Genomic DNA, 26,120 nt, shown 5'->3' with positions numbered 1-26,120 from the left:
ACGGTTCCGGGACAGTCGTAAGTGTATTTACTTTTCGCTCGGACGAAAATTGTTCGCGCCTTATGCAAAAAACCTTCAAAATTCCTCTCATTATCTGCTAATTAGCATTGATTGACTGACGTCAAGGTTCCACCAATCCTGTGCCATCATGATTGACCAATCCTACAGTTCAGTCGCCTGATGGTTGGCCAATCGGTGTGTGTGTGGGCGGGACTAATCGTTTTCATCTCAGGAATCTGGCAGCCATTGCCTCAAGCTAAAAACCCCATTTACTTCCAGCTCAAAATCTGCTAATCCAGCTTCGGAAAAGTTAGTATCTCTTTTAAAAATAACATCACATTTACCAAAAACGTTTTATAATTACTTTCACTTTCATCTTGCAAGGTATTAAAAGGTAGAAATGTTGCCCGGCAGCAGATTCACAAAGGGACAGAGAGACAGGCCCCAAAGCCTGGGACTCGATTTAAAATGTTGCCCGGCAGCAGATTCACAGAGGGACAGACAGACAGGCCCCAAAGCCTGGGACTCGATTTAAACCGCCCGGCCCAAAACAGCCCTGGCAATGCCGGGCTCCCCCCAGCTAGTATATATATAAAACGGCCTGTCTTTCTGTCCGGCTATACAATCAAAAGTTATAGAGCGTACCTACACGCATGTTATATCAAATGAAAGCTTATCATTAGGGGAGTCTCGTAGGTGTATTTACTTTTTGCTCAGACAAAAATTGTTCGGACAGTATACAAAAAACGTTCAAAAATCCTCAAAACTCCGCTCATTAGCGGTTGACCAATCCTACCTCTCATTAGCGTTGAGTGACATGCTGGTTGACAAATCCTACAGTTCAGTGACCTGATGGTTGACCAATCGGTGTGTCATGGGCGGGACCTAATCCTCCAGTCTCCCGAAACTTCGCCGCCATTTTTTTCATCCCCATAGCGACAGCAGCAGCCAAACAAACCCCCACATTGCGGCTCCGGGAGCGGCAGGTGAGTTTACACACAGCGGGCGGGGGAGCGGCAGTGGCCGGCCGTCAACCGCGCCACCTGCGGTGGAGCTAAGCTGGGGTCCGTCTTGGCCCGAGAGCCTGGCCGGGCCTGAAGCGCTAGGCCCCGCATGGCCGGTATCACAACGGCACCGGGCCTCAGGTGCTAGGTAGGGTTTGGGGAGGGGGAGGGAGGGGAGGGAGGGAGAGAGAGAGGGGACAGACGGGCAGGGAGACCGCGCGGCCCAAAATTGCCCTGGCAACGCCGGGCACCCCCAGCTAGTATATATATATATATATACACACACACAAATAGACAAGGTTCATTAAATCTACATTTGTTTACATGAATTTGCAGCTGTGCCCTACTGCTCTCCATTTATTACATTAGCAGCCAATTATACAGAAATCAGCCGACGTTTGTTTTTTAGCACTTGGCTAAATTTCTCCTTTTGGCTAATGGTGTAATCAATAAGTAATTGACCAGATCTGACTTGTGTTTGCCTAATTTCTTATGCAAAGTTCCATTTATCTAATGAAGCTATTCTTCACTGAGTTTAATGAAAATTACTCAATACGTAGCCATGGTATGAACCACAACTCAATACATTTAGATTACAATCCCTCTGCAGCAAATTGGCAGTTTAGTTCCATTCTGTCCTTAACCCTGTAGAGCTCTAAATTCCTTTCTATCATTCTAAATGTTGACATTTTCTGCTATGTAGCATTTGTTCAAAATAAGGATCAATTTTCTAGTACTGGCTCTGAAGTAACAGAACTGAAATGAAGCAAAGTGAGCGCTGGACTCACCAAAGGCATGCTGGGGTGACCTCAACAGATTTCAGAAGGTTGGCCACATTAACTATGCATAGAATTTCCACATCAGCGGGGTGGGAAATAACGTGCGACTGCAGCTGCAATTTGAATTACTCCTCAATTCTTGGGCACAACCCTGCATCTGGCTGGCCAAGAATACAAAGCATCCTCACTTTCTGATGGCTGCTTTGGAGATGCTTGTGCAAGAAGCACAGCAATGGAGGGTTATCCTGTTTGGGACCTGAAGGCACCCTCTCCAGAGGAGCTCCACCAGGTCTGCTTGGCCGGAGGTGGCAGACAGAGCAAATGCTGTGGCCAACAGTCAAAGGATATGAGAAAATGCTCAACAGCCTGAGGAAATCTGCCAAGGGAAGGCTCTCCAGTATTTCACTCTACCAGGTAGAAGGGCAAATTATGCACACACCAGTGTTAAACCATGACAGAGGCTGAGAATCAAGGTGGAGGCAGTTGAGCATATAGAGTTAATGTGGGAACAGGAATGAAGCAATAGGAAATGGGCCACAACAGGCCTGGTACTTCATAGTATTTGGGGCAGACATTTATTTTAAATGACATTTATTCATTACAATACAATCTATAAAGCAATGAAATGTAGCTATTAAATAATACTATAAATCAACCCGTTTAACAGCTGCTGAACTGTCACACTGGCTGTCTCCCACAGAAAAAAGTGATAGAATTTAATTAGTTCTTTTTGTGACTAAAACCAGTTGTTTTTGTGACTAAAACCAATCAGAACTGACACAACATTGTCAGATGTGGTCTAGAATCTAATTACTCAAAAGGACAATGATCCCTAATCTCAGATCTGATTGGGCAAAGACAAACTACAAGCATACATTAATACAAAAGCAAAATACTGTGGATGCTGGAAATCTGAAATAAAAACAGAAAATGCTGGAAATACTCAGCAAGTTAGGCAGCATCTGTGGAGACAGAAACAGAGTTAACGTTTCAGGTCTGACGAAAGGTCACTAACCTGAAATGTTAACTCTGCTCCTTTCTCCACAGATGCTGCCCGACTTGCTGAGTAATTCCAGCGTTTTCTGTTTTATTACAAGTATACATTCTTGCAGACACAATACTTTTAATTATGTGGATAGATTTAGAGAAGGGATACTTAGGAGTTTCTAAACGCCAGCAGTAGAATCAAAGGTATCACGTGATGTCATAAACTGCAAGAGGGACATTGGAATGGTTTGTGCCCGGCCACCTGGAGCCAGAGACCAGATTATCCCATTGTACTTGTTTTTGATAAGGTTCTGTAAACACTATGTTATGGTTATATTATGTGCTGATGGTGGCTTTCTGCTCCCCTCCCCCATTACTAGTGTGTCATTGAAATATGTTGTTAAAGTTAAGAACAAACATTCCTATGTTACACTAATTTTATCAACAATTTACAGTAGATTTCTGCTAAATTCTCTCTCTCACTCTCTATCCTCCCTCTTTCTCTTTCCTCTATCTTCTCTCTCTCACTTTATCTATATTTATTATTCCTTGGTATCTCCTTTATATCTCTGTCTTATATAACTTTTCTGTAGTCAAGAGACTAGCAAAGTAATTATTTGTATTAATCGCAAGTCTGCAGTGACAGTTAACTTCATGTAATTTTCATACTGAAAGTGCATGAAAGTAGAATTGGAGGACACTTTTTCTACATTCCCTTCATAAAATTAGCTCAAGTACTTAAATTTAATACTGTAAGTTGCACAATATACCCTTATTTGTAATGTGTTTATATTATAAAAGTGAGAGAAAAAGACCTAACACTCAATCATCCATTATAATGAATTATAGCAGCTTTTGAACTAATATAATTGACTGATAAATATTATAATATTATTCCAAAATAGTGTTATGTGCCTGTACTTGTACCTGATTGAGAACATAAGTTTGAATTTTACCTACCTTTTAAAAGGGAGAAGAGTATTATTTGGTATCATGGAAAGGTACTGCATTAATGGGTCCTAATGCAGTCCCTTCTCCATATTCATGAGGAACCACAGATACTTGACCTGTTGGTCCAAATCTATCATGTTGTGCAATGTTTTATGACTCCAGTGTTCTTTTAACCTACATGTCAACACATAAGATTATCCTGATTATTTCTAGGTTGACACGCCAATACTGAAAGTGTTGGAGGTGCTGTTCTTGGGATAAAATGTTAAACTGAGGCCCCATTAGTCTGTTTTGATGGTTTATATGGATGTTTTGGCGTTATTTGAAGAAGCAAAATGCCCTGGCCACCATTCATTCTTCAACCAACATCACAAAAAACAGATTAACTCATCATGGTGTGCAAGATCTTTCGAAACAGCATAACGGCAGGTTTATAGTTGCCCTGTTGTGATGTTAATCCTTTTTTCAATAAGGGCACTACATACTTCAATCATTTGGCACTTCCCCCACTTCTAAGTGAACTATTGAAAATATTTACTGGGGCAGCACATACAATCTTTGCCATTTCATCTAGTACCCTAGGATAAATATGTCCCTGGTGTTTTTCCACCTTACACTTCTTTAATTTAGCTTGAACCATTTCCCTTTGGATGTGTAAACAACTACTTTTGAGTTTTAGTTTTATCTCTTATACAAGGTTATACATCTGTTATCCAACTCGCTAACAGTTCAAAACAGATACAATAGATCTGTTCTGGACCGATGGACATTATGTGGACATTCTGGACATTTTTACATGCAGTAGCACCCTCTGGTGGTGGTTATTGTGTTAGCAATGTGTTTGTAGGAAACAGAGGTCATTTGACCTTTGTTCCTTTCTTCCTGTGTGAGGTCATTTGACCTTTGTTCCTTTCTTCCTGTGTGAGCTCATTTGACCTTTGTTCCTTTCTTCCTGTGTGAGGTCATTTGACCTTTGTTCCTTTCTTCCTGTGAGAGGTCATTTGACCTTCGTACCTTTCTTCCTGTGTAACACAGGAAGTACAATTCCAGGAAGAACCTGGCAGTAATGGAGGATTCCATAAGGGTTTCACAATCCAATGTAATCTGATTTCATATGTTAGGCCAAGCGCAATATCTGTGAGTATCTTTGTTTGTTAGTATAATAGCAACGTTGCCAGAGTAGTATTTTGATAACACTATGTTTATAAAAGGTTAATATTTGATAGTTACAGAAGTGAGTCCAAATGTTAGTTAGTTATACAATTAATCTATTCTACTGTTGTAAATATGTTATACCTTATATAATATCGAATGTATAGTACTCAGTTTATGTACAAAACATACTTTATCTTTGTTTACAGTTTCAAAAATTTGTTCAAGTAAAGCTTCAAAACAGCAAACGGCTTCACGAAGAATTATTTTTGAATAAGTGTTTAACTTGCTGGATAACTAGATAGGAGCATGTCTAGTGCGGCCAGTCCAAGATCTGTAATGGGCCATAATTTGTTGTGGCAGGGCATCTAACGTCTGTCATTAGTTAGATTTACTCTTATATTTTACAGTTTTATAAATTTTTGCATGGCAAGTTGCTAAAAGTGCAAGCTGATAGTGTCACAGCGAGAGAAACCAGGCATCTGGGACCTGAGTGAGCAGGGCAAGGAACTGTATATCTTCTTAACCAATCAGATTGAAGGATTGTGAAATTAACAGTGCAAGGATAAATTAGAGTGGGTGAATTTAATGTCAAATCAGCTACAGAAAGAGAAATAAAGAGAGGGAAAGAAAGATTGGATTGAGAGAAAAAAAGAGAAAGGAAAAGTAAAAATACAAAAATGTTAAATTTTACATTTCTAAAATCTCCAACAACAACCTGAAGGAATGAGACAGTGCCCTAGGCCCAACCATCTTCAGCTGCTTCATCAATTACCTTCCCTCCAACATAAGGTCAGAAATGGGTATGTTCACTGATGACTGCACAGTGCCATTCACAACTCCTCAGATAATGAAGCAGTCCATGCCCGCATGCAACAAGACCTGGACGATGTTCAAGCTTGGGCTGATAAGAATCTAACCACCTCCCCTTGACATTCAACAGTATTACCTTTGCCAAATCACCCACCATCAACATCCTGGGGGTCACCATTGACCAGAAACTTAACTGGACCAGCCACACACATACTGTGGCAACAAGAGTAGGTCAGAGGCTAGGTATTCTACGGCAAGTGTCTCACCTCCTGACTCCCCAAAGCCTTTCCACTATCTACAAGGCACAAGTAAGGAGTGTGATGGAATATCTCCACTTGCCTGGATCTGTGCAGCTCCAACAACAGTCAAGAAGCTCGAAACCATCCAAGACAAAGCAGCCCGTTTGATTGGCACCCCATCCACCACCTTAAACATTCACTCCCTCTACCATCGGCGTACCGTGGCTGCAGTGTGTACCATCTACAAGATGCACCGCAGCAACTCGCCAAGGCTTCTTCAGCAGCACCTCCCAAACCCGTGACCTCTTCCACCTAGAAGGACAAGAGCAGCAGGCGCATGGGAACACCACCACCTCCAAGTCACACACCATCCTGACTTAAAAATATATCGCCGACCCTTCATCGTCGCTTGGTCAAAATCCTGGAACTCCCTCCCTAACAGCACTGTGGGAGTACCTTCACCACACGGACTGCAGTGATTCAAAAAGGCGGTCACCACCACCTTCTCAAGGGCAATTAGGGATGGGCAATAAATGCTGGCCTTGCCAGTGATGCCCACATCTCAAACGAATTTTAAAAAAGCTAATTTTGAGCGCTAGAGAGGTTGACTGGAAGTAATTAACTCTTATCACATTGTTAAAAGGATGCATAGACAACACTTCACTTTCTATGGCATATTTAGTTTGTATCTACCACACAAATGCAGCAACTCACACCAGTCACTGCATATAATGGTGAGGCAGACAGCAAAATGCTGTTTTTGGGGAGCAGTGTAACTCGGACAGCAACTGTTGGACATTTGAGTTTAATCGCACATCTGCTCCTCGCATGAATTTGTCCATAAATAATGGCAAGTGCCATTAACCTCACTGTTAATTCGACAGCAAATTATGGCCCATCTTCTCAATTTCTGAGCCGTGCCCTTGTCATTAATGATAATGTGCAGGCTTGTGCAGCTCGGTATGGCCACTATGAGAAACATAATGGCTCAGATCAGGCGCCGTGTTTGCGTTTGTACCCCAGCAATTTTGAGACCCATTATGGGCACTAACCCGAGAGCAGTAGTAAAACAACTGTAAAGCTCTGAATTTTAAAAACCTTTAGATGTAAACTCAATTATTGAATCAGTTGTAGAATCTTGATGGAGTTCAACTGTTCACTGCCGTAATTTTGGAAAAATAATTTAAATATGTTTATAATGTTTAACATTTTGTTGTTAATTTAAAAATGCTTACATTAAAACACCTGCTTTGTTGAGGAAAAAATGGCCCATAAAAGCAAAGTGTTAAAAGCATTTGGCCAATGAAATACAGTACTGACCTGCTTTATCATAAAGGCTGCACCAATGCCTCTGCTGCTCTCGGAGGATTAAAGACTAGTCTAATATAGATGACAGGATGTTTTATTGTTACTCTGCATTTAAATCCCTAGTGCAGTGTATATATTCAAAATAAATCTCAGCTTATCGGCAAGATAGAGCGGCCACATGGTGGTAAATTGCAAAGTGTGACCTCCAGCTTCAGTTATTGGAACTGGATGTTCAGGAGCTAAAGCAGAGAAATTAAGTCAGTACATTTGCAAGGGCCAGGGATATTGAGCTCATGTGACTGACTGACAGAGTCTGAAAGAGCACCGAGAGGCTGTACTGCAAGCTCTGGAGATAGAAGCTGTAGAAAGCACTCAACAGATGAGGTAAGAAGATGATGCTTAGAAATGTCTATCAGCACATTTAACGAAGAAGGGTCACTATGTTTCTGCATCTAGCTGGATGTTGATATTGTGATAATTGATATGTTCAAGAAAATAGCTTCATAAAGTTTGAATGAAGGAGGTGGTTCTGACAAAAGCTGAGACACTGAAGGGTAATGATCAGTCATATAGCCTTAGAGGTTTGTACTTTCACTTTTTTGAAGTAAATAATTTCATAAGGTAACTGTTTATTATATACAACATTACCAAGTTTAATAAAAAAACAGCGATACAGAAAAAAATTGAGAAGATTAAAAATTAAATCTTCCAGACTAACGGTATCTGTAGTTTTCAGACAGGTCAGTCTTTGTTATTAACCAGTTCACTCAGGCGTCTACAGTACATGTGTAATATGTAGGACAGGTTATTTGAGGGTAGGAAGAAGTGATTATTAGAGGCACAATTAAAACAGAAAAATATGAATTAATTTTAATGCCAAATTTTAATACTGATTAGTACTTTAAGGATTCCCACATATAAAATACAGTTGAAGTTTTATTAGTCATATATATAAAAAATGTAGTTTTATTAGAACTATCATTCTTTGTGCTACTGTATTTGTGAGTAAAAACTATTTTGTAGCTTTATTTACTAAATGCAGTGGAGCAGAGAAAGGTGGCATGTACAGTATGCATATATCTATGCTGCCTTATTCACTTGCTGTTTTAAGGAGTATGTACTTTCATATGGCAGGTAGAATATGGGCCTCATTTTATGCTAAAGTACCAAGAGGAAGGGGAGGATTTGGGAAGGGTGGTGCAAACTCACATCAGGGTATCAGATTACTATTTTACTGGTAATCTGGGGAAGAGTAAACTGTAAGGTCCACATATATCTAAAATGGGTATGAAGATGCCTGGGTCATACTGTCCAAGATGGCCAATGCTTTGTGCTAGTGAAGTAAAGTGATATAAAATGTAGATTGAGATTGGAGTATTGGCATTATGCTGTAACATTCTGTGCCATGTAGTATTACAATGCAGATGACCCCTCCCCGATGATGATTCTGTGATACTAGTCATGCTATTATGGAAAAGAAATGAGGGAAAATGGGAAAATGAGTTCCCACTTGCTCATGTGGTTATTTGGGAAGTTATTGGGTGAATTTTTGGAGTAGAACATCTGCCTGCTTTCCTCAGGGAAGGAAGGTGTAATGCAGAGAAACAACAGTAAATACTTTCAAAAAGAAAAATCAGTATTTATTGAATTATGTGAGCCATTTTGCAATTGTCTCATAACTAATCCTCTATTTACACCAGAACTGGTTTGCTTTGTACCAACACAGAAGTTATAGCACAAATGGACCCTGAATCTGGAGTCCGGGCCAAACATACTGGAGTGATGTGGAATCCGACTCCCTGGATGGGGGAGTCTCATTCTCTACTTCACTTTGGAGTCAGTTTGGGCCATAACACTTGACTTACACTATATGAATTTAGCATTGGTGTGAAACCAAAATTGGTTCACATTAACGCCAAACTTTTGCAAGAATTTATTAGACTTCTTCCTGTCCTATGTGGTGTCCAAATGTAAATTCAGGTTTGAACTAAAAAGATGCTATGCACTGAGGTTTCTGCACATTGATCTAGGACACTTTTATGGATAGTGGAGGGGGAAATTTAGGTTCAGGAAATATATGGGGCTGCATTTTACCAATCTCGGTGGGTCCGTGGCGGGCGACATCAGTAGCAGGTCCCAGTCCCACTGCTGGCTCCAGCCTGCTGTCCAAAATGATTTTCCCCTGATTGGGCTTGTTAAGTCCGCCCAGCGTGTTTGCCAGCCAATTGAAGGAAGCGGGTCTGATGACATCATTTGATGACGTGTCATCAGCCGGTTTCCTTAAAAGGGACCATGCGCATAGTTTGACAGTTGTGCTGTCAGTGTTCTACAGCACTGAGGTGCTGCAAACACTGACAAGCATTGCACAGAGGTGCACAGCTGCACCCAGCCTCTCTCCCATGCTTATGGAGGGAGTCACAGCATGCAGGGAGGTTCTCTTCCCTGCCCATGGGCGGAACAGTCCACCCCAGGAGACCAACACAGCCTGGTTGCACATTGCACAGGAGGACATGAGCAGAGATGTCATCAGGAGGACCAGGCTGCAGTGACGCAAACCTTTCAATGATCTCCGTAGATCACGAAACGTTACGGCAAAGCCACACTCAACCTCATCCTGCTGTGCCACTCATCACATCCCCATCACTCTGCCTTCCCTACCCTACTCCTGCACATCCTTACTCACACCAACTTACCTTGCACCTCCACCCATCGCTCTCAATCTACATTATCACTTCCCAACTCACTAGCCACCCCTCGCATATAAAGTCTTCCAAATGCAGTGAGGAACAGCTTCTGAGCTTGGAAAGTAAACAGTTGTGAGATGGGAGCTTTTATAGCACATTTGCAGCTGTCAAGTAATGAGATGATTCTATGGCCATTCAACTCCAGCCCTGCTTACCTGACATGATCCCCGAGCAGCATAGATCCCGTAGGTGACCTGGTAAACTCTGAAGGTGAGCTGAAAATAATTCTTAATCTTCTGTTAACAAGGTCATAATGACCTGAATTGCCTCCCCCACCGCTGCGTGTCGGGTCTGCTCAGCACTGACATACCCGACATTTGGGAAAGGCGCATGGCGGCAGGTCGACAGCGGGGTCCCGACTGACCCACCGAAAAATTCCCCCCATGGTCACTTCAATTTCAGGCAACACATCCCCTTTTCCTTTCTCTTGCTCATTCTTTATTCTACTTTTCTGGGTGGGGAGGTAGGCAGAGGAAATGGTTAAAATAACAAAATATGCATAAACCTTAGTGTTGAGTGCTAAACCAGTGATGTTGTTTAATACGTCTCCTGTACATCCAATTGTTCTTGTTTAAAACTATACTTGTTACAGTTAGCTATCACAGCATTATAAAACCCACATATTGTTATTCATGATTTTAAATTTTCATACCATCACAGCACCCTGCATAAAATTCTAATACTTCAGGCACAGTCATTATTCACTGCCATTGTTTGAACTCTCTCTGATGCCTGTCTAAATCTATATTGTTTTGGGAAAATGACCTGTGTGGCATCTATTGAATAATGAACATCAAATTGTGTGTATAACCAGGTCAGAGATTGTTAAATCAGTATTCCCTGCTGTTGAAACAATCACCAACATGCCAACCCACAGTATACATTCCCTTTGCAGTTCATTGTAACTTAATTTAAATCAAATTTGTTTTCCACATTTCTATTGATACAAAATAGCAATTATGATCCTTGTAAGATATTATGGCCTAGAAATTCAGTGGCGCCCCATTCGGGGTGCCAGCCTTGCCAGGGCGCTAAAAGTAGCGCCCCGGAAACAGTTGCGGCCGCCCGCCGGAAATTGACTTTGCGCGCCTCAGAGGGAAGCGCGGCGCTACTGGAGGCGCCCAGCATCCCTCTTGGGGTGCTGCAACTCAATATCGCAGCGCAACGTGCCGCAGCGCCACATGCTGCGGCACGGCGCGCTGCAGTACTGCAGGCCTTCCTCCCCTTCTTAAAGGGGAGGGGCCTGCTGCAGTGCGACCAAAGATCGCGAGTGCCGGCAAAAGAGCCCGACACCGAGGAGAAGTGCCGGGCTCTTGGAATACAGCCAGCACTCCGTGGGGGGGGGGGGGCAGGGGGCTCAGGAGGCCGGGGACGGCGGCGTGGAGAGGTGCTGGCAGGCGGCCAGCAAAATAAATGGCCGCCTCGCACCTCTACCGCCGCAGGTAGGCCCCCTGAACCAGTCGCAAATAGCGACCGGCGTTAAAGCAGGGGACGCTACTAAATTTCGCGATCGGGGTGGTAGCGGGGCACTGCGCACACCGATGACGTCATTGGTAGCGGCGCAGCGCTAACGGCTAGCGCCACCATTAGCGTACCGCTAAATTTAGCGGGAGGCGTGGCCAGTGGCGTCCAACCCACTAAGTGCCCTCTTAGGGCGCTAACGGGTGGCGCAGCCCACTGAATTTCTAGGTCTATAACTTTTTTGAAAAGCAAACTAAATCTTAGGATGCACCATTGTGCAAGTTTTAATTGGGTGTTTTCAACATGCATTTTGTAATTTCCTCTGTTATGGTTTACTTGATGTGGTAATACTGCTGGAGTTCTTATCCAATTACTATCTTTTACTTTAGTGCCTTGTACCATTATAGCCTCAAGGGAGTTGAAATGAGTCATTGTTGAGCCCATTTTCTGGAAATGGGTCAAACATAACCAATTTTGCAGGCCTATGTCCTGCACCCTAAGGACTCCTGAAAAATGTCCAACACCATATTCGGCTTGGATGATTTTCAGGTGTCTGGGGCAGCCACCTAAATCAGGCGTAAGGCCCCTTGCATATGATAATGAGGGGCCTTACGCCTGATTTTGGTCACCTCCGAGACATTGTGCTGCCTGAGCGTTAAGGGGCCAATCCTCCTCCGCTCAGATTTTCCAAGCTTGGATGCGGCCTAGCAAGCAGTCACCACCAAAAAGGTAGGTATATTTTTTTCTTAAGGTTGATGTGGAGCTAGGAGAAGCAGGAGTCCTTCTGGCTCCACAGCACTTCCGAGGTCCATTGCCAACTCACGATCGACCCCCTCCTGTTGTCCTCTTTTTTTTCCCCCTCCCCCCTTTCCCCTAGGACTTTCCTGAGGCCCACTGCCGGTGAGGCAACTGCCCTGAAATTCATCTGCTGAAACGGGCAACCTGCCTGTGGAGGTGCAAAAGGCACTGTCGCCTATCCTAAATTACCAAGGCACAATTTCGGGCCTGCCTCTGGCCTCTTGGTTGACCGAAAATGGGTCATAACCAATTTCCACCCAAGGATATAAGAATGATCTACATATTTGTACTAATCTATAAGTCAAATGTTAAATAAGAAAAGGAAATGCTGTATTATCAATGCAAGGAGCTAGTTTCCTCAGTTCTGAGGGAAGAAGAATGGTCAAACATTATACATCTCGTCAGATGCTACATTACTGCTTTCTTTTAAATTGCAGAACTAAAAGAAAACAAAGGAAATTACTTTCCTTCCCCGGAAGGACAGAAGAACTCAAGTGAGGCAAAATGTCACAGTCAACACTTGCCCTCGGACTGATTGTGCTGGGTGTTGTGGTTCTTGTGAGTCCTGGATCAGCTCTCCTTTCTCAACGGTTGAAAGGCCGGTTTCAGCGAGACCGCAGGAATATCAGACCAAATATCATCCTCGTTTACACGGATGACCAGGACGTGGAACTTGGTAAGAACAATCAAGCACTATGCAATGGCTATTCAGAAGTATAAATTCTGTAATAAAATCCACTCCCATTTTTCTTCCTTTTGCTTTTTCTGCTAGGTAGTCGAGATGCAAGAATTAAACCAGCCATTTCCATCCTTTAGCCTTGCATGTAAATGTTCTTTGGTTTGTTGATTGTAATTGTCCTTGGCTTCCAATAACAGTATTTTATTTGCCTGCGACTCGCCTCTTTTTTTCCTGTAATGTACAAATTTAGCACATGTTCTGTTGCTCATGCCTGGAAGTAGTTTGCTCTCTACAGGATGAGAAGGATTGAACATTTACTCCACCCCAAATATTCTTTTGGAATACTTCACCCAAGATCTAACTGAGAGCAGAAGAGATCCTTCACACATCCAGTAAGCATGGCAGAGTGCTGGCCTGTGCCAACTTACAAACCTATGACCAGGCCTACTGGTTTATGCCAACTGAATAAGTCGAGTTCCATTTTGATTATAGGATTTTCTGGAATTCTTGGATTATAGGCTGGGATTCCATTGATTTTTCCATGAAAGTGCAAACTATTAAGTCTTGCTCATGACTGCAGGGGTGTTTAGAGAAGACATTTACTGCTGTGCTGCCTTGTTTCTATAGTACCAGCAGGCAGCATATTATTGTCCCGAGAGGCCACATAGGAATAATTAAAATCATACAATTTTACAGCATAAAAGGAGACCAGCTCTCTGAACGGGTTATCCACTTCGTCCCATATTGTTGCCTTTGCCCATCTCCTGTTTTTTAAATATTTATCCACTATCCTTTTAAAAAGTAATTATGGGTTCTGCTTCTATCAATGTTTCTGGCAGGGAATTCCATGTCTTAACAACCTTCAGCATAAAAAAATGCTAACCTTTCATTCTTTTGGTGATTATCTTAAATATATGCCCTCTAGTTACTGACTTACTGACTATTGGGAATAATTTTCCCCTATTTATCTTGGCAAAACCCTTCGTAATATTTCTAGTGAAAAGACTCGCTGTGCATTTACATTAATTTTACCTCAATCTACCTCGGGATAATTAAAGCCACTCATTAGTATGCTCAATAGGGTAACATTTCCCTTCTTATTCCTTAATTCTAATCAACTTTTTCACCACCACCTATATTACCCTTACATTCTAATGTCAGTCTTGGCTCAGTGGTAGCAATGTTCACCTCTGAGTTAAAAATTCATGGTTTCAAGCTGCACTTCAGAGAATTGAGCATATAATCTGGGCTGAGACTTCAGTGTAGTACAGAGGAGCTGCTGCACCATCAGAAGTTCTGTCTTTTGGATAAGATGCTAAATTAACCTCACAGATCTGCCCTCTCAGGTGGAAACAATACCATGGCACTAATTGAAGAGCAGAGGAGTTCTCCTGGTGCCTTGGCCAACATTTAACCCCAAACCAGCACCACCAAGACCAGTTTATCTGGCCATTTATCATATTGCTGTTTATGGGACCTTGCTCTGAATAAGTTGACTGTTGCATTTGCCTGTATTACAAAAGTGACCACACGTCAAAAGCACTTAATTAAAGCAAGGTGTTATATAAATGCCAATTGTTTAGTGCTGTAGTGGAATCTTTGTTTCACGCAGCCACATGTGAAGATTGTCTGTCCTGTAGAAGCCAATTCTATCCTAAATGTCCCAAGAATCCAAAACCTTTCTTTCTACACCATCTCTCCAGCCATGCATTTACCTTCCTTATCTTACTAATTCTATACAGACTAACTAGCACATGGCACTTTCCACATACAACCTATCTACAGGTTTGAAAATATTCAATAAACATTTTAAAAACATATTTAACCTTCAGTCTATCTCCTAATTGCTGAAAGTCTCTGCAGAACTTGAATTATATTGCTTCTGACTGTTCCTCTAACCTCTCCAAACTCTCTTGCACACTTTGCATTATACCCCTTACCCTGACACCAGGAAGGTAACACACTTTGGAACTCTCAGCTGCAGCTGCAAAAGTGCCTATCTATTTCTCTATTGCTACTGCATTTCTGCACATCATTGTTGTCCTCCTGTGTCAGCTGTGGCTCAGTTGGTAGCACTCTCTCCTCCAAGTCAGAAGGTTGTGGGTTTAAGTCCCATTCCGGGAGACTTGAGCACAAACTCTCGGCTCATCCTTCAGAGCAGTACTGAGGGAGCACAGCACTGTTGGAGGTGCCATCTTTCAGCCGAGATGTAAAACTGAGGTCCCATCTTCCCTCTAACATCCTGAATGTATAAGATCCCATGGCACTATCTTGAAGAAGAGCAGGGGAGTTCTCCACGGTGTCCTGGCCAATATTTATCCCACAACCAACATCACCAAAACAATTTATCTGGACATTATCACACTGTTGTTTGTAAGACCTTGTGCACAAATTGGCTGCCACGTTTACATTAAAACAGTGACTACACTTCATTGGCTGTAAAGTACTTCGGGAAGTCCTGAGGTTGTGAAAAATGCTATATAAATAAGAACATAAGAAATAGGAGCAGGAGTAGGCCATTCGAGCCTGCTCCGCCATTCACCATATCCCTTGATTCCCTTAATATCCAAAAATCTATCGATCTCTGTCTTGAATATATTCAACGACTGAGCATCCACAACCAATGTTCCCCGTAATTTTTTTTGGTGCCGCGCGGCCCCTTTAAGGGGCTGCATGGCCCATTCAAAATACCGCGCATGGGTGACTTTTGCATTGGAAAGCTGGCTACACAGGTTCCCTGGAGCGCTGCGTGGCCACGCAGCTTAAAGTGAACATTGTCCACAGCCCTCTGGGGTAGAGAATTCCGAAGATTCACAACCCTTTAAGTGAAGAAATTTCTCCTCATATCATTCCTAAATGGCCGACCCTTATTCTGAGACTGTGACCCCTAGTTCTAGACAACACAGCCAGGGGAAACATCCTCCCAGCAGCTACCCTGTAAACCCCTTAGAATTTTATATGTTTGAATGAGATCACCTCTCATTCTTCTAAACTCTAGGGAATATAAGCCTAGTCTACTCAAACTCTCCTCATAGGACAATCCCCTCATCCCAGGATTCAGTCTAGTAAACATTTATTGCACTCCCTCTAAGGCAACTATATCCTTCCTTAGGTAAGGAGATCAAAACAGTACACAGTACTCCAGGTCTTACCAAGGCCCTATATAATTGCAGTAAGACTTCTTTACTCTTGTACTCCAATCGCTTTGTAATAACATACCATTTGCTTTCCTAATTGCTTGCTGTACCTGCATGTAAACTTTCTGTGATTTGTGTATAAGGACACCTATGTCCCTCTGAGTACCAACATTTCCTAGTTTCTCACCTTTTAAAAAATATTCTGCTTTTGTATTTTTTCTACCAAAGTGGATAACTTCACACTTCTCCACATTATATTCCATTTTCCACGTTCTTGCCCACTCACTTAACCTGCCTATATCTCTTTGCAGCCTCTTTGCGTCCTCCTCACAGCTTACTTTCCCACCTAGTTTTGCATCGTAAGCAAACTTTGATACATTACACTCTATCCCCTCATCTAAGTCATTGATACAGATCGTGAATAGCGGAGGCCCAAGCGCTGATCCTTGCGGTACCCCACAAGTTACAGCCTGCCAACCCAAAAATGACTTGTTCATTCCTACTCTCTGTTTTTTGTCCGTCAGCCAATCCTCAATCCATGCTAATGTATTACCCCCAATCCCATGAGCCCTAATTTTGTGTACTAACCTCTTGTGTGGCACCTTATCGACTGCTTTTTGAAAATCCAAATATACTACATCCATTGGTTCCCCCTTATCTACCCTGCTAGTTACAACCTCAAAAAATTCAGATTTGTCAAACACAATTTCCCTTTCATAAATCCGTGTTGACTTTGCCCAATCATATGATTTTCTAAGTGCCCTGTTACCATGGGCTGGATTTTCTCAATGGGGAGCTTTTGGAGGCGTGTCTCCCACTTGTCGGATTTTAGTCCCGCCTCCATCAACTTGTGGCCAACACACACTATTTTCCCTTGATTGACCTTGTTAAGCCTGCCCAGCGGGCTCAGCGGGCTCAGCAGGCCAATTAAGGGAAAGCCGTTTACAGGTGACGTCAGCGAGTGACGTTTCATCTGTCAAGAGCTTTTGACAGATGAAATGTCAGCATTTGATGGCTCTGTGAAGCTGTCAAACACTGACAATCTGTCCTCTAAGTTGAGTCCTTCCACTCAGGCTCAGTTAGAGAGCTCTCCTGAGCAGAAAGCCGAAGGCTGCAGCTTTTGACAATTCAGCGGCCATTCTGCTTTCTGTGCCAGTGAGATGAGGGACTTCCGAGACCTGAAGGGAGGAAGCCTGCAGGAAGAAGTAAAGGTAAGTAAAACTTATTAAAACACTTTACACACACTTACCTCTCCACACTTGCACTCATCACTCACCTGCACACCTGACATCTCGGCCCCTCCGACCCCCGCAAACCGACGGCCCACCTCGCTGACCCTGGCGAGGTTCAGAGCCGTCAGGAAGCTCACACTTCAGGGCTGAAAATAGGAATTCTCAAAAAAACTGCCTATTAACAGGCAGTTAATTGGCACTAATCCCCTTCCCGCTTCAGGGAGGCGGCTCCCAGCGCGGGTCGGCTACCCGCCTCCTGGGAAGATGGCACGGAGGCGGGTTGGGTACCCGCCCCCAGATTCTGCCATTTTCCCGGCAGTCCCACCTCCCCAGGGCTGGCAAAATCCCCCCCCAAGGCCCTTAATAATAGATTCTAGCATTTTCCCTACTAATGTCAGACTAAGCGGCCTATAGTTCTCTGTTTAGTCTCTCCCACCTTTCTTGAACAGCAGGGTTACGTTTGCTACCTTCCAATCCGCGAGGACCATTCTAAAATCTAGGGAATTCTGGAAGAGCAAAACCAATCAAATGCAAGTCTTTCTTTCTTCTTCCTTTGAGTTGTTGCCCTTGTCACAGGTGTTGAATGTTAAATAGCTTGTTGTCAATTCAGTTCTCTCAAGGCATGCCAGCACAGCATTCTGTCTATTTTTCCTACTCTGATGGATGATCACCCATTCTGTTTTTATTACAGTATTTGCTGAAATATTTTTGTGCAGTCAGTGACATTTCAGAGGCAGTTTTGCATCCAAACATGACAGTGCAAATAAAATTCTTAGTTCATCCAACTGAGAAGCAAAGCAAACTTTCTAGATAATGTCACATCAGCCACAACTTCGTTAAGAACAGCAGGCCATCCAATCCAATTGTCAGAGAAGCAGGTTTTCTATTCAAAAGCAAGGTCTTGATCGTGGCTGTGTCATGAGGAAAAGGTAGTGGGCAAAGGCATAACTAATCCCCAGGGAGGTCATGTTGACAGCCGAGTCACTGCTATGGTCCCCCCTCCAACACAAATGGAAGAGGCTATTAGGACTAGGTGACTGCAGAGGTGGAGAAAAATACACTCTTAATAATGTTAGTAAATCTGAAAACGATCGGAGGAATTTTAACCCCAGTCTTCCCGGTGGAAATTGATTGGGACAGTTAAAATGGAATGGGGAACTTACCCATTGGCATCCCACCCTGAGCTGGGGCCTTGCAGGCATCAAGGAAACCAGCCCGAAGCTGGCAGGGTCCTTCTTTAAGTATGCAGATCAAGCTCTGATGAAATCATTGGGGCCTGAATGTAATATTAACCCGAGACCTGAATGGGGGAGCAGTGCCACCAGGCCAACTTGCCGGGAGCTGGGTCGAGGGCCAGAAGAGGCTCAAAGGTCCAGGGAAAGCAGATGTGCTCCACAAGGAAAACTTGAGGCTCGCCTGTTCTGGGCTTCCATCTATCCCCTAACTGTGATTGTCTGCCAATCTCACTGATTGATCTACCTTAGTACCTGGGACCGTTCATGCGTGTCCCTACCGGCGGTCTTCTACTGCCCAAAATCCCACTCATTCCAGCTGGTCAGGTGGTGGGTTCAGCCGGGTTTGGGCATGAGGCTGGTGAGCTCCATGTAAAATTGGCCAGGCTTTGCTTCCTTCCCAACTTTCGAGTGTGCCACCTGCTTTCGGTCCCCCACACAGCAATCCTGCTTCTATTTAAAATCGACCCCAATATTCCAGCCGCCAATTAGCAAGTATTTTTGAATAAACAGTTAATGATGGGAACGGTAGCGTAGTGGTTATGTTACTGGACTAGTAATCCAGAGGCCTGGACTAATGATCCGGAGACATGAGTTCAAATCCCACCACGGCTGATGAGGAATTTAAATTCAGTTAATTAAATAAATCTGGAATAAAAAACTAGTATTCGTAATGGTGACCATGAAACTATTGGATTGTTGTAAAAATCCATCTGGTTCACGAATGTCCTTTAGGGAAGGAAGTCTGCCATCCTTACCTGGTCTGGTCTATATGTGACTCCAGACCCACAGCAATGTGGTTGACTCTTAATTGCCCTCTGAAATGCTCACTTGCTACTCTCACCTTTACGAAAATCAATAACTATAAAACTGGACAGACAACCTGGCATCGACCTTGCACCGGCTAGGGACATGACAATGGCACACCCAGCCCAATCGATCATGCAAAGTCCTCCTCACCAACATCTGGGGACTTGTGCCAAAATTGGGAGAGCTGTCCCACAGACTAGTCAAGCAACAGCCTGATGTAGCCATACTCACAGAATCATACCTTTCAGCTAATGTCCCAAATTCCTCCATCACCATACCTGGGTATGTCCTGTCTCACAAGCTGGACAGACCCACCAGGTGTGGCGGCACTGTGGTATACAGTCGGGAAGGAGTAGCCCTGGGAGTCCTCAACATTGACTCCGGACCCCATGAAGTCTCACGGCTTCACATCAAGCATAGGCAAGGAACCCTCCTGCTGATTACCACCTACCGCCCTCCTTCAGCTGATGAATCAGTACTCCTCCATGTTGAACACCACTTGAAAGAAGCACTGAGAGTAGCAAGGGCACAGAATGTACTCTGGGTGGACTTCAATGTCCATCACCAAGAGTGGCTCGATAGCACCACTACCAACCAAGCTGGCCGAGTCCTGAAGGGCATAGGTTACCAGTCTGGGCCTGCGACAGGTGGTGAGAGAACAAACACGAGGGAAAAACCTACTTGACCTCGACCTCACCAATCTACCTGTCACAGATGCATCTGTCCATGACAGCATTGGTAGCAGTGACCACCGTACAGTCATTGTGAAGACGAAGTTCCGTCTTCACACTGAAGACGTCCTCCCTCGTGTTGTGTGGCATTACCACTGTGCTAAATGGGATCGATTCAGAACAGATCTAGCAGCTCAAAACTAGGCGTCCACGAGGCGCTGTGGGCCATCAGCAGCAGCAGAATTGAATTCCACCACAATCTACAGCCTCATGGCCTGGCATATCCCTCACTCTACCATTACCATCAAGCCAGGGGACCAACCCTGGTTCAATAAGGAGTGTAGAAGAGCATGCCAGGAGCAGCACCAGGTGCACCTAAAAATGCGGTGCCAACCTGGAAAAGCTGCAACACAGGACTACATGCATGCTAAAAAGCGGAAGAAGCATGCTATAGACAGATATAAGCGATCCCACAATCAACGGATCAGATCAAAGCTCTGCAGTCTTGCCACATCCAGTTGTGATTGGTGGTGGACCAATAAACAACTAACGGGAGGAGGCTCCATGAATATCCCCATTCTCAATGATGGTGGTTCCCAGCACAAATGCAAAAGACAAAGCAGAAGCACTTGCAACCATCTTCAGCTAGAAGTGCCGAGTGGATGATCCATATCGGCCTCCTCCTGAGGTCCCCACCACCACAGAAGCCAGTCTTTAGCCAATTCGATTCACTCCACGTGATATCACGAAACAGCTGAGCGCACTGGATACAGCAAAGGCTACGGACCCCGACAAAATCCCAGCTGTCATACTGAAGACTTGTGCTCCAGAGCTAGCTGCGTCTCTAGCCAAGCTTTTCCAGTACAGCTACAACACTGGCATCTATCCGACAATGTGGAAAATGGCCCAGATATGTCCTGTCCACAAAAAGCAGGACAAATCCAATCCGGCCAACTACTGCCCCATCAGTCTACTCTAAATCATCAGCAGTGATGGAAGGTGTCATCGACAGTGCTATCAAGCAGCACTTACTCACCAATTACCTGCTCACTGATGACCAGTTTGGGTTCCGCCAGGACCATTCGGCTCCCGACCTCATTACATGCCTTCTCAAGGGCAATAAATGCTGGCCCTGCCAGCAACGCCCACACCCCATGAACAAATTTTTTAAAAATGCAAGAAAACCAAACCATTAACTCCCAGCATAAGCCGCATATTGTATATAACCTATAGGACCATTTATGTCTGTTTTTAAATAACCACTTTACATCCAAATAAAATTCTGCTCTTTTTCAGTGTAATGCAATACATTCACTTACTTCACTTTAATGGCATCAACTGACCTGAACCCTCACACTGAAAGAAGGCCTCGTCAATCACAGTAATACATTTTGACTAAATGTTAAAAATGGACCCTGCATTTTAATGCCTTTGCAATGGTTTTGAAATACTGCAATAACATTAACTAATTCATTAGCTGTTTTTATGACTAAATCTATAATAGGACCTTCTTCAGATTCATTCAGTTAGTCCCTGAGCAATGAAAATGTCATCAATTTGATCATATTCTCACACAAATTACACATGAGGGAGAGCTTTCTGTATAGCAACATTATAGGGTCTGTATAGACCATTGTTGGAGTACAGTGTACTCTATATTTGCGGTCTCGTCAGTGTTGGCAGGATTGCAAATGCGTCACCTGTATGTCATATAAGCAGTATAGACAGCTGGCCTTGCATCATCAGCTCATTTCCATTTAGGATATGCTGCCTGCACACTTTGGCCCAGGTTCAGGGAGCATAGTTGAGCAGTTCTCAAATGGCTGTTGCGAAAATGTAAAGAAATAGTCACATAAAAGTGGGCAGCTGCATTTGAGGGCGTTATTTCAGCCTTTCTTAAAGCTGAAAATGTTTATTAAGTATTCATAAACCTTTCCAAAGGTTGTGTGTGAGGAAAAAGAAATGACAGGCTAAAAGTGAAGGAAGGGAAACGGATCGTGCGGGCAAGTGACAAAGTGACGCACCACCAGACTCTCTGCATAAGGTGCATGCAAGGAGGTTGTGCTGTTTGACACACCAGGGCACCCTCTCACCCTCTCTAATACAGTAGTGCACCATGCCTGGCAGGAGGAGGTGCAATGCTGCATAAAGTGCCTACAGCACTTGGGAACAGATGCAGGAAAAGTTGCCAATATTTAAGGAACTTGGCAAGGTTAAACCATATGACAGTCCCATGTAGATGACACAAGCATACATGCTACAAAGTGTTGCCCGTCAGCCCCTTCAACACTTACTGCTCATTTATGGCAAGCCCTCCCATAACATGCATACAATAACTCCAGCTGGGCATACACTGTTTCTTATATGCCAATTTTATTTTGGGTTTCAACAGCCAACTATTTGCAATGGGATCCAAGTCCTTACTGCATTTGTGGCCCAAAAATATGCTAGCACTTCATGGGCAGATGCCAGCTGGAAAGGGACCTTTTCCCACTTCAGGTTCTCAGTGTCAGCGTCAAGCACCCAAATGTCAGGATATAGAGGCATTGGAGAAGGTGCAAAAAAGATTTAGAAGAATGATCCCAGAACTGAGAGGTTATACCTATCGGGAAAGATTGAGCTGGCTAGGAATCTTTTCTCTAGAACTTGGGTGACCTGATCGAGGTCTTCAAGATTACGGAAGGGTTTGATAGGGTAGACATAGAGAACATGTTTTGACTTGTGGGTGAGACCAGAATGAGGGGCCATAAATATAAGATAGTCACTAATAAATCCAATAGGGAATTCAGGAAAAACTTCTTTACCCAGAGAGTGTTTAGAATGTGCAACCCGCTACCCGTTGAGGCGAATAGCATAGATACATTTAAGGGGAAGCTACATAAGCACACGAGGGATAAAGGTATTTAAGGATATGTTGATGAGCTTAGATGAAGCGGGATGGGAGGAGGCTCATGTGGAGCATAAATACTGGCATGGACCTGTTGGGTTGAATGGCTTGTTTCTATGCTGTGAATACTTTGCAATTTTGTAGCTCTTTGTTGGCTGCTAGGACCTGTAATTAGGGCCCCAACCCTTGTGATGCTCTCAGTGCATCATGCATGATGCATTGGGAGAGCCCTGAAAAATATTTAATTTAACTAACCTTGCATTATAGTGCGAGGTCAGCTCATTTGGGTACAGGCACAGTCAGCAACTGAGGATTGGTGGACCAAGAGCCAGAGCTATGCACATGGACATGCACAAGCGAATACACTATATAGAGAAAGCTACAAAACAGAAGGACATTTCTGGAGCCAAGGACTTTTATTCAGCAAAACAAAGCTGGAATATGGAATACTGCCTGCACCTTATGATCCCCATGCTTACAACATTTTAGTTAATACACATGTTTTAAATCTTAAGTTTGTTATGCAAAATTTGGGATAACTTCCTTTATTGCATAGAGCAGTCCCTTTATGTTCCACGTAGAATTTCAATCATATTAAGGTCTCAAAACATGTTAACAAGCTTCTCATCCTATGATGTGAACTGAGTGCATGAACTCAGTGTCTGTATAAAATAGGCACTGGAACGTTGGCTCTATGTTTGTTCCTCTTTTCAAGATGATTGCATCCAGATGTGCCATAAGCAATCTTGCCCTGCAAAGGGCTATTGCCAAAGAGTAGGCGGAGACGAGAACCCTTGTCAACCAGTTGCAGGAGAGGACCCTAACCTTAAGCTACCTTATGGAAGTTTGTGAACATGTGGCTGCATGCTTGGTGTTTGTTCCTTACCACACTTCATGGGCCACTGGAGAAATGACTGGCATAGCTGTAAAACAGAATGAAGTGCTAAAACTTGGACCTGCCTGTGCATTTGAAAAGTAGGTGAACAGCTGCCAGAGTGCTGTGTACTCCCCTCACTGTGATGCTTCGCCAAGGTTACATTGAAATGTTGTTTAAGATGCAAGGAAACATAAAATTAAGCTTATTATAAGTTTGCTTACTTAGGCAACTTTTAAGAGCCCAGTATATTTCTTCATTATCTGCTCCCAAGATCAGATACAGAATAAGTTGAGCTAGAAATTCAACATTTTTTCAATTATTAAATGTGACAAATTTTTGGAGCTGGGCTAAAGAACTTGGCCTTCATTCCATAACTTTTATTCTAAAGCCGATAATGGGCTCTATGCTGTACAAATTGAACCTTTGTCAGCACATTTTACCAACTGAAAAGCACAGCCAATATTTTCTGTCGGTGCTGCTCTCCTTCAGATGAGGCATTAAACCAATTCTGGTGGTTCAGGAAGACATTAAAGATCCCATGATACTATTCAGAGAAGAGGGGAGAGGTCTCTTGTGCTCCTAGCCCTCATTAACACCACCAAAAATACATTAACCAGTTATTCATCTCATTACTATTTATTGGATGATGCTCTACACAAAATGGCTGTCAAGTTCTTCTGTGCAACAATAATGTCTGCACTCAAAACAATTTATAAAATGTGAAGCACGTTGGGATAATTTTGTGAGACATGAGAGATGCCATATAAATAAAAGCCTCTCTTTCTTTCTAAATGGGATTCCTTCCTTTTAAAATTAGTAGTAAGTCCATATTTTGGTACCCATTGCTTGCTGTGAATACTTAATTCCTATTCATCTGTGCATAATATACATTCTTATGTACTAACTTCTACAGTAAATTAGGGATACTCTATTATAAGGACAAGAGCATTATACCCTGTAATAATTAATGTATTATTTGGCTGCTAAAGTACAGCTATGTGTAGCTTAGTACTATCCTTTAGACCACAAGGTGTAATTATTTTGCCTTCTTGAGTCAATTAGAGGCTGATTTTTCTTAGGCAGATCCTTAGCTTAATCAGAGGTCAGTCAGACTTTCTTTATTTTATTCTTGGAGTCTATTTTCTATTGGAGGAGAGGTTTCTCAGTACAATTCTCTTCTTAACTATGACATAGAAATGTGCATGTGCAACGGTGTGACACCTGAATTGTGATATTTTTGCTTATGATTAAGTAGGATGATATGCGTTTATAAGGACAGGAATGTTATACCATTAAATGCACAATGTATTATTCTGCTTAGTGGACTATGTTCCTTTAAGGCTATTATGGCTAATTGTTATTAAGCAAACAGAGGGATATGTTATTTGTTGTTTAACTGTTGTTTGTTTAGTGAACTTTACAAATTGGAAGGTGCTTGTCAATTTAACGCTGAAGGTTAGAAATGCAGGGCAGAAGCACCCAACAACTTAAAATTGCTTTGCATCTGTAATAACATCTGGAGTGTAACATCTTTTGTATACTGGTATACCATTTTTAATATGGAACTTCTGTAGGGTTGCTCACAGTAGTCAGACAATATGCTGTTTTATAAAGACAGAAGTGTTGTAGCATATAATGCACAAGGTATTATTCTGCTGTTAAGGTGGATCTTTGTCTTTTAAGGCCACAAAGTCTAATTGTTGTTAAGTAAAGCCTCTGCACTATCAGAGTTTAATTGTTTGATGAGGGAACCATGCAGGTTGCGATCATTCAGAATTTAATTGCTCTCCAGGCTGCAAGTGAGAACCTAGGATGAAACTTAGGGCTTTCGTTTATTCCAGAATGTGATTGCAAAGGTTAATTTTTAACTTACAGATTACAGATATTCTGACACCTGTGTTAATAAATTATTTTCTGTTGGGAATGTTTATTTTTATATTTCAAATGACTGTCTTTCTTTCACTTTTAAAGGTTTTGGAAGAAATTTGCATTTACGTCAATCACTGCAAGAAATTTGCTTAAAATTAGTTTGCCTGTAATTAAATATGACAGAGAAGTGTGCCATGACGGGAAAGCAAATGCGGACACACTTGCATCTTTATGATCTTACTATCTCCCACAATGTTGCACTTGAGGAGTTGAAACAAAGTGTAGTCAAGATAAAGCGTAGTTTTTAGGTGCAATGAGATTAGAGGGTAGGGAGGAGTGAGCAGAGGGCATGGAGGAGGCAGTGGGTAAAGTTGGGGAGGTGGGTTGGAGTAAGGAGAATGTAAATGATGCAGGCAGGAGTAAGGAAATATCAGCTGATTTTTGGTTTTGCAAATACAACAGCAGCAGCAGTTAGACTCTCAGAATGATT

General features: G+C 42.9%; 1 protein-coding gene across 14 annotated transcripts in view; it reads left to right on the top strand.

The window, feature by feature from the left end:
* LOC147108681 (extracellular sulfatase Sulf-2-like) overlaps positions 1 to 26,120 on the top strand; it is a 409,937-nt gene that overhangs the window by 268,939 nt on the left and 114,878 nt on the right. For 13 of the 14 annotated variants that reach the window (XM_086005391.1, XM_086005393.1, XM_086005392.1 and 10 more), the window contains one exon: positions 12,674 to 12,912. In XM_086005391.1, coding sequence (XP_085861517.1) covers positions 12,741 to 12,912 — 172 coding nt within the window. In that variant the 5' untranslated portion in view covers positions 12,674 to 12,740. Of the gene's footprint in view, positions 1 to 7,509; positions 7,618 to 12,673; positions 12,913 to 26,120 lie in introns of those variants that run through there. The other variant, XM_086005395.1, reaches the window with a different exon arrangement.

The sequence above is a fragment of the Somniosus microcephalus genome, chromosome 13, assembly GCF_052327205.1.
Source record: "Somniosus microcephalus isolate GS21.2 chromosome 13, FLI_Smic_1.0, whole genome shotgun sequence".
Lineage (NCBI taxonomy): Eukaryota > Metazoa > Chordata > Chondrichthyes > Squaliformes > Somniosidae > Somniosus > Somniosus microcephalus.
This window is presented reverse-complemented; position numbering and strand designations above follow the sequence as displayed.